The sequence below is a fragment of the Passer domesticus genome, chromosome 7 (genome assembly GCF_036417665.1).
Source record: "Passer domesticus isolate bPasDom1 chromosome 7, bPasDom1.hap1, whole genome shotgun sequence".
NCBI classification, from domain to species: Eukaryota; Metazoa; Chordata; class Aves; order Passeriformes; family Passeridae; genus Passer; species Passer domesticus.
In genome coordinates, this window is record NC_087480.1 from 34,513,809 (window position 1) to 34,522,062 (window position 8,254).

At 52.0% G+C, this 8,254-nt stretch overlaps 1 protein-coding gene and 1 long non-coding RNA gene across 4 annotated transcripts in view; one reads left to right on the forward strand and one right to left on the reverse strand.

Annotated features, from left to right (window-relative positions):
- Nucleotides 1–5,285, forward strand: part of GLUL (glutamate-ammonia ligase) — a 15,615-nt gene extending 10,330 nt beyond the window's left edge. For all 3 annotated transcript variants that reach the window (XM_064427625.1, XM_064427624.1, XM_064427626.1), the window contains 6 exons: nt 677–867; nt 2,028–2,189; nt 2,413–2,559; nt 2,958–3,085; nt 3,250–3,449; nt 4,325–5,285. In XM_064427625.1, coding sequence (XP_064283695.1) covers nt 677–867; nt 2,028–2,189; nt 2,413–2,559; nt 2,958–3,085; nt 3,250–3,449; nt 4,325–4,643 — 1,147 coding nt within the window. In that variant the 3' untranslated portion in view covers nt 4,644–5,285. The remainder of the gene's footprint in view (nt 1–676; nt 868–2,027; nt 2,190–2,412; nt 2,560–2,957; nt 3,086–3,249; nt 3,450–4,324) is intronic.
- On the reverse strand, nt 4,898–7,446 carry LOC135304801 (uncharacterized). The gene is made up of 2 exons (XR_010366035.1): nt 6,914–7,446; nt 4,898–6,821 (listed from the first exon to the last, which is right to left on the reverse strand). It is a non-coding gene; the product is annotated as an uncharacterized LOC135304801 (long non-coding RNA).
- Between the last annotated feature and the right edge of the window lie 808 nt (nt 7,447–8,254).

Below are 8,254 nucleotides of genomic sequence, written 5' to 3' on the forward strand. Positions count from 1 at the left end.
GGCTGAGGACGGCTCATCCCGCGGGGCAACGGGATGTTGGAGCGACATCCAAACATTTCCAAACGTTTCCGAGCTCCCCGGTGCTGTGGGTCGGACACCAGTGGGCTGGCTGGCGATGGGAGCCCGGCCCGCAGGGCTCTGGGGATGCTGCAGCTCCCACCCGGTGGTTCCAGAGCCACCCGGCCCATCCCGCCTCCCCTCTGCTGCCTGCGGTGCTCAGGGCTCCTCTGTGCTGCCTGTTGCCTTCCCTGCTGCCCTGGGACCGGGCTTGGATAAGCTCAGCCGGGCTGAGAAGGCAGCTGGGGCAGAAAAGCCCTCCTCGATGATGCAGATTTATGAAGAAAGCCCCAGCTAAGCTTTCCTTGCATTAGCCTTGCTCTTGAGCCGAGTGTGGAGGTGAAAAGTTCACGTGGGGCTAAGGAGCCCTTTGGAAGTCTGTCGCTCTGGTTTATTAGCAGGAGCTTGGTGTTTTGAAGGGTTTCTGGAGCAGGGGTAGCGTGGGCTGCTGTGTGTTCTCCCTGAGGAATGCCAGGGAACCGCTGGAGATGGCAGCCAGCCCTGTGGCCAGGCTGTCTCCTGCTCCTCCCTGGCCTTGGGTGGGGAAGGGGGGTGCCGAAAAATGTGGGCACGCAGGAAAGGGCTGACAGCTGGGGCTGTTTGTGATTCCCCCCTGCAGGAACCCCCTCGTCAGGACTGCAGCCATGGCCACCTCAGCGAGCTCCCACCTGAGCAAAGCCATCAAGCACATGTACATGAAGCTGCCGCAGGGGGAGAAGGTGCAGGCCATGTACATCTGGATCGACGGCACGGGGGAGCACCTCCGCTGCAAAACCCGCACGCTGGACCACGAGCCCAAGAGCCTGGAAGGTGAGAGGGCAGGTGCAGCACTCGTAGCCCCTCACTGGGTGGAGGAAGGATGCCATTTCTCTCTTGCCGTGGCAGAAGGATGGTTTTTAGGGAAGACGTTTCCTCCTCGGCCCTTCCCGTTACCTCTCTCCCCAGATTCCGCGGGGGAACGTTCCCAGCTCTCCAGATGTGGAGTTTCAGGGAGATGCCTGGGGCTGGGAGCCCGTCCTTGGGGCTGTCCCCGCCGTGGAGGGGCTGCTGGCAGGGGCTGGGGGCTCTTGGCAGGGGCTGGGCTGCCCATTGACTCTTGAGTACTCGTTTTGGCCGGAAGTAGTTTGGCAGAAGAAAGTGCAGGGGAAAGAATGGAGCTATCCGGTGTAATTAAGAGCTTGTGTCCCTCAGAACAAACAGTCCCAGCTTACACAATAATAGCATTAGGATTTTCCCCAGGTTGCCATGGAGCTGGCTGGAGACAGTTATGAAATGAAAATACTGTGTGTGACTGAGCAGAATTATCTTTTTTCTTTCCTTTTTTTTTTCTTTTCTTTTTTTTTTTTCTTTTCCCCTCTCTCCTTTCCCTTTTCCCTCTGAGGGAATGGTTGACACAGCTCCTTAGAAATCTTTGTGCTTCCCATCCTCCCTCTTTCCCCCTGGGACATGGAGGAGATAACATTGCCCGGGTGGAGTTCTGGGCTTTGACCTGGAGGGCAGTGCTCAGGATGGAAGGGTGGGCGAGGGGCCACACTCCTCTTCCATAGGAGATTCCACCTCTCTGGTTTGCCTTCCCACCTTCTTAAGGCCTTGTAGTGTGATTGAGGGTATGGCTGTCCTCACTCCCACAGCTGGAGGATGGCTCATGGTCTGCCCTCTCCCAGCCGAGGGGACTGCGTGCTTTGCTCATCCCTGTGGTTGTTGTGACATGGGAAATGTCCTCAGTGCTACTCTGTTCACTCGGGCTTGGCCAGCAGCCCAGCAACTTGTTATTTTCCAGGGTGGCCGGGGACTTGCACTCCTGTGATTTTTTTGCTTGTTTTGGGTTTTGTTTCGTTGGGTTTTTTTGCTTCCCCCACTTGGAACAAAATCAGCTGAGCTGGGACTAAACCAATTCTCTGTGAGCATCTTCACCTCTGCCTTGCTGGAGGCCCATGGGTCACTGTGGCTGGTTCCTCTCTTTGCTCCAGATCTCCCTGAGTGGAATTTCGATGGCTCCAGCACCTACCAGTCCGAAGGCTCCAACAGTGACATGTACCTGCGACCTGCTGCCATGTTTCGGGACCCTTTCCGCAAGGACCCCAACAAACTTGTTCTCTGTGAGGTCTTCAAATACAACCGCCAGTCTGCAGGTGAATGAACAGACCTTCTTCCTTCTCCTGGTGCAGGTGGTGTTCCCGGGAAGGGGAATGGGAAGAAATAACTTGAAAGTAGAGGGCAAACAAAGTGCTGGTGGTGGATAAAAGGCTGGGCTTGGGATTCTTCAATGCTGCTGGGAGCCAAAGTGTAAAATAAGTGGAACTGGGGAGTGGAGGTGGCATCGCTCATGAGCCTCGTGTCGCTTTTCCGTTCCAGAGTCAAATCTCCGGCACACCTGCAGGAGGATTATGGACATGGTGTCCAACCAGCACCCCTGGTTTGGGATGGAGCAGGAGTACACTCTCCTGGGGACAGATGGACATCCGTTTGGCTGGCCTTCCAATGGCTTCCCTGGACCCCAAGGTAATCTTCTGGGAGCCTGGAGCAAGTCAGGAGTGTTTGAACTGAAATCTGTGTGGCACTGCTTCAGGAGAGCTGAGGGCTCCAAGGTGTTCCTAGAACCAAAGGTGGACGGTAGAAAGTGAAATATTGGCAAAAACCAACCACGAGATTAAATTTGTCACAGAAAGGCTGAGGTGGGGATTGGCCATGTCCAAATTTGCTGCAGGGGACAACAAATTTGTTGGTCTGCAGGGGACTTAAACTCAGGGGAGAACTTGCTCTCTGTCAGTGTTCTACCCTGCTAGTTCTTCCATGAAAAGCACACCTTGGGGCTTTTGAAGCATTCTCTGTGCGTGCTGGGTCTTCACTGGATGTCAGCAATTTCCCTGTGGAGCTGATGTTCCCCTGTGCTGTTGCAGGTCCGTATTACTGCGGTGTAGGGGCAGACAAAGCCTATGGCAGGGACATTGTGGAGGCCCACTACCGGGCGTGCCTTTATGCCGGCGTGAAAATCGGAGGAACCAATGCAGAAGTGATGCCAGCCCAGGTAAATCATGCTAAGACACCTCATGGAGCGAGAGAGTAGCGTGGAAAAACCGCAGGCAGCGGGAGCTGTGTCTGCCTGCTCTGAGCTGTGTGGCTGTGGCCAGCATCAGGGGGTGGGAGGTGCCTGTCTCCACCCCACTGAGCCCCGACGCCTCCTCCTTGCAGTGGGAGTTCCAGGTGGGACCATGCGAGGGGATTGAGATGGGCGATCACCTCTGGATCGCGCGCTTCATCCTGCACCGGGTGTGCGAGGACTTCGGGGTCGTGGTGTCCTTCGATCCCAAACCCATCCCTGGCAACTGGAACGGTGCTGGCTGCCACACCAACTTCAGCACCAAGAGCATGAGGGAAGAAGGAGGTCTCAAGTAAGTGTTTGGGTTGTTTACTGGGCAGCAGGATTTTGGATGACATGGGAGTTTGGTTCTTGGCATGGCATATGAGTCTTCTGGATAGGGCTTTTTTGGTCGGTTTGTTTTTGTGGTTTCTTTTTTAGTTTGTATGTATTTTTTTTTTATAATGACACATTCTTGTCTTGATGCTTGGTGGGCAATTCAGCCAGCAGTACAGCTCCACCAGTACAGGATGCAGCTATCTCTAACAGCCTGTCCAGCTCCTGACCTTCCAGCTGGGAACAAACAAACAAACCAACCCAGCACAGGACTTTTTAAATTGTATTTTTATAGCCATGATGAAAGAGAAAGACCATTTGCTTCCTCCGGGCAAGGCTGCCATGTTTTCTTAAAAGATGAACATCCTAAAAATGCAAACTGTGAGTTCCTGCACATGACTGTTGTGCAGTCAGGGACCCTGTGTCACTGGAGCTGTGTGGAAGGATCCATCCTGGTGGCTCTGGTTTCTTGCCTTAATCTTAGTGCTGCCCTGAGATAATGGGACAGCCCGTGACTCTGTGAGCTTCATGAATGGAAACCCCAGTGTTGAGAGCTCTCCTGTCCGAGAGCAGGTGGAAGTGGGAAGTTTAACTGGTGGTGTCTCACAGATGGCACTCCCGGGGGAGCCTGTGGGATTTGACCACAAGGACTCCTTTTCTGGGTCAGCAGGAGGAGCGGAGAGAAACCCTGTGTGGGGATGAACTGCCAAATGGGTTGTGGGGCACAAGGCATCATCACAAAGTGCCTTGGGGACAGCCATTAATCTTCTTGTCACTTTGACATGACAGCCAGAGGCATTCAGCTCATCCAAACCCTCACTGTGCCACCCCTGTCCCTCCCTCCCTCCCTAGGCACATCGAGGAGGCCATCGAGAAGCTGAGCAAGCGCCACCAGTACCACATCCGTGCCTACGACCCCAAGGGGGGGCTGGACAATGCCAGGCGCCTGACGGGCTTCCACGAGACGTCCAACATCAACGAGTTCTCGGCCGGCGTGGCCAACCGCGGCGCCAGCATCCGCATCCCGCGCAACGTGGGCCACGAGAAGAAGGGCTACTTCGAGGACCGCCGGCCCTCGGCCAACTGCGACCCCTACGCCGTGACGGAGGCGCTGGTCCGCACGTGTCTCCTCAACGAAACCGGGGATGAGCCTTTTGAGTACAAGAACTAAGCAGACTGCGCCCCGCGGCTGCTGCCGCCGCCTCCCCCCGCGCTCCCCGCGCCCCTAAAGTTCCCTTCTAGCTGTAATCCCGAGGGTACAAGATAACATGTTTCGTGTCTCAGTAACTCTTGTTGTCTTGAGGTGGGGAGGAGGGCAGGTTTAGTTTTATCCGTGTCTGTTTGTCGTTGACTCTTCGGAAGACGAGAGGAGGACGGGGTGTTAGAGAACTTTTAACCACTGTTTTATTTTTTTCGTCTAATTCATGTGTACATCCGATGGGATCCGGTGGCTTCCAGGGACAGACTGCACATGCAGAAAACCCGTAGGAGAGGAGAAAGCTCGAAACAGAGCCAGATTTGGGGGGCCAGCCCTGCTGCTGGCTCTCTGCAGACTGATGGCTGTCTGAGGTTGGTGCCTCTCTGTGGAGAAGGGAAGATGGGAGCTGTGGTGACGGGAGCTGTGCGTGTGCTCCTGCCTGTATGGGGACGTGACGGGGACATCGTCGCCCTCCGGCCACTCTGAGGTTTCTGGGAATCTTCTGGCATTGAGGAGAACTCTTGGTTCTGTCACTGGAAGTCAACCCATCTCTGGCTCATAACACAGAGTGAAGTAGTATTTTTCTATTTAAATATAAAAACAGAAAAAAAATTATATATGAAAGTGTTTTTTTCTTGAAGAGATGACGTTCCAACGCCTCATCCAGCCGGAGTGGGCAGAGCTCTTGCGGATGCAGTCGGATGCAGGTGGGACTGAGGGTGAGCTCGGAGGGAGACTGGGATGAGATTTGTTCCAGCGTGGAGTGGAGCTTGCAGGAGAGGGTGCCCAGAGCAGGAAGCCTGCAGAAGCATTTGTTACTGTAATTCAGGTGGCCGTGGCACACTCGGAGTGGGAGGAAGGTGTCCTGAACCAAGAGTTGACTGGTCAACAGCGTTCTGGACAGAGCTGTGGCTGTGTCACCTGTCCAGCAGGGCTAGCACGTCACTAAAGCAGGGCTTTGGATAAAGGTTAAACAAAAAAAAAAAAAAGAAAAAAAAGAAGAGAAGTTTTAGATTTTTTTTTTCATAATAATCTTAGTTTCTCCGACTGAATGGTTTTACAGAGACCGTTGATGCCACTGTTGTGTCCTGGCTCTCTCGGGCTGCGTGCCACCCAGCCAGGATGATGGGGGCTAGGAGAAGGGAAGGGAGAGGCCACCTGTCCCTCCCAGCCAGCCCTGTCCCTCCCAGCTGCTGCTGGGAGGTTCAGAGATTCTGGGATTTTACACTTGGGTATCTTAGATGGTGCCAGTTATATTCCGTTGCATTTGGACTTCTTCCGAATAGGGGGTTTTTTTTGGGGTTGGTTTTTTTTTTTTTTTTTGTAATAAAAAAGGAAAAAAAGAACAAAACCTTCAATCTGACCTCTGCAGCCTCTTTTTGTGCGTGTGTTGCCTTCACCATTTGAAAGGATTTTGACTCTGTTAGTGGGTAGATGTGGCTTTTCATTTGTGGGTTGGGTTTTTTTTTGGGGGTGGGGGGCAGATCAGGGGTCTTTCAATCCATGTGTGCTCTCCAGAAAAATGGGAATTTGTCAGCAGTGGTTGGTTCTGTGGTGAGGGATGGTCCAGCTCTGGCTTGAATGGGATCCTTTTGGGATGGGACAGGACCTGGGCTTGTGAGTGTCCACAGGGAGGGTTATGGGGTCACTACAGATGTTTGTGCATTTCCCAGCCTCCTCCCCCTCGCAATTTCTACATGATGCAGAAATCCTACAGAAAACAAAACCCCGGCAAACTTAATTTAAAAGGGAGTTTGTGGAAGAAGAACCTTTCCCATTCTCCCTAAGAAAGAAAATGAGAGAGAAATGAGAAAATGCGCTCGTCCTCCTTTGGCATAAACCCAGTCATTTGGGAAAATAACCCAGGCAGTAGAAATGTGTCACTTTGCTCCCGTGGTCCTTTATTTAGCCCATGGTGCCATTCCCCAGCTCCCCAGGAGGTGATTCATCCAGGAGAGGATGCTTTAACCATTCCCACCTTTAAATCTGGATTAACTGCACCTGAGCCTCCTGCTGGGCTGATGGGGCCATTCCTGCCATCACGTTTTTTGTGGATCAGCTGTTTTCCTGCATCTCCCTCCTGGGGAACATTGGAGGCAGCACCTTCCTCAGCACAGTCCCAAAATTACCCTGTCCCTGTGCCTGCTGTGACTGGAACAGAGACAAAGTGAAAACCTTTCCTTTCCTCCCATCCTGATACAGCCACAAGGATTTGGGAGCCGGGGTGTGCAGCCAAAACAAACCCAGGGGTAACTCAGGAGCCTGGAAATCTTCAAGTTCTGTTCTGATTCAGGCTCAGGGACAAGGCAGCTGCTCTTCCTTATGCATTCCAAGAAAACGTTACAGAGGAAAGAATTGGATTTCACCTGAAGTAAGAGAACTTTTCTAAAGGCGTTGGCACAGAAGGAAGGAAAAGACACGGTTTGGTTTTCTGTTTGTTTCTCTTAAAGATCCTGGTCTTTCAAACACTGAAAATCATTGAATCTCCCTCCAGATACCCTTTCCTCCTGGGGAATAAAAAAAATTGGGAAAAAGGGACAAGGCTCAGTTTTGGCCACTGAGCATCACCAAGGCAGGAGGAGCTGATGGGCAGCAGATTTTGTGTTTTGCTGTGGAATCATGGAATGATTTGGGCAGGAGGAGCTGATGGGCAGCAGGTTTTGTGTTTTGCCATGGAATCCTGGAATGGTTTGGGCAGGAGGAGCTGATGGGCAGCAGGTTTTGTGTTTTGCCATGGAATTGGTTTGGTTTGGAAGGGACCTTGAGTATCATCTCATTCCAATTCCCTGCCGTGGTCAGGGACATCTTCCTTGGGTTGCTTTGGGGCAAACAGCATCTCCCTGTGCCATTGGGGTGTCCCTTAGGAAGATGCCATCTCTGGGGTGTCCCTCAGGCTGATAAGGGGAGCAGGCATCAGTCCTTTGCTCCTCCAGCTGCCCTGAATGTAAATTTAGGTCAGGAGCTTGATGCTTAATGGTTCCTCTTGTTCTCAGCTGAGAAAGCATTTATCCACTCACTGCACAATTACCCGTCCGAAAACAAGGTCAGAACAACATTGTGCTGGGAAATGGCTTTTCACATCATTATTAAAAGTATAGGGGGGAAAAGAAAATTATAATGAATTAGAAGGGGGGAAAAATAATTTATTCCCCCTAGACATTGTTTTCTGACTTTTTGCCTAAAGCCTGCTTGCTGAATCTGCTTTGTAGTTACCTAAACACCATTTCCCAGCTCTGTAGGGTAGGGAGGCCTCCTCTTAAGGCCAAGGGGCTCTTACAAATTGAGATTGAAACCCTCAGAAGCTGAATTTATGTCTTATGCATTCATAGAAAACATTTTGACTTTTGATCTGAGCCTCTCAGGAGGAAGTGAATCTCTTTTCTCTCTACTCACGCATCCTTAAAATGTGAATAATGATATAGCAAGGATCAGTCCCAAAGGGTTTGCTGGGCACATCCAAGCATCAGGAACTGCTCCAAATGAAGCAGCCAAAAATAGCAGCAGCTTTTTGAAGTGCCTGTTGGTTGTGCTCCCTTTTAATCAAACACCAGCTTGGGAGACAAGGCTGCCCCTAACCCATTAAT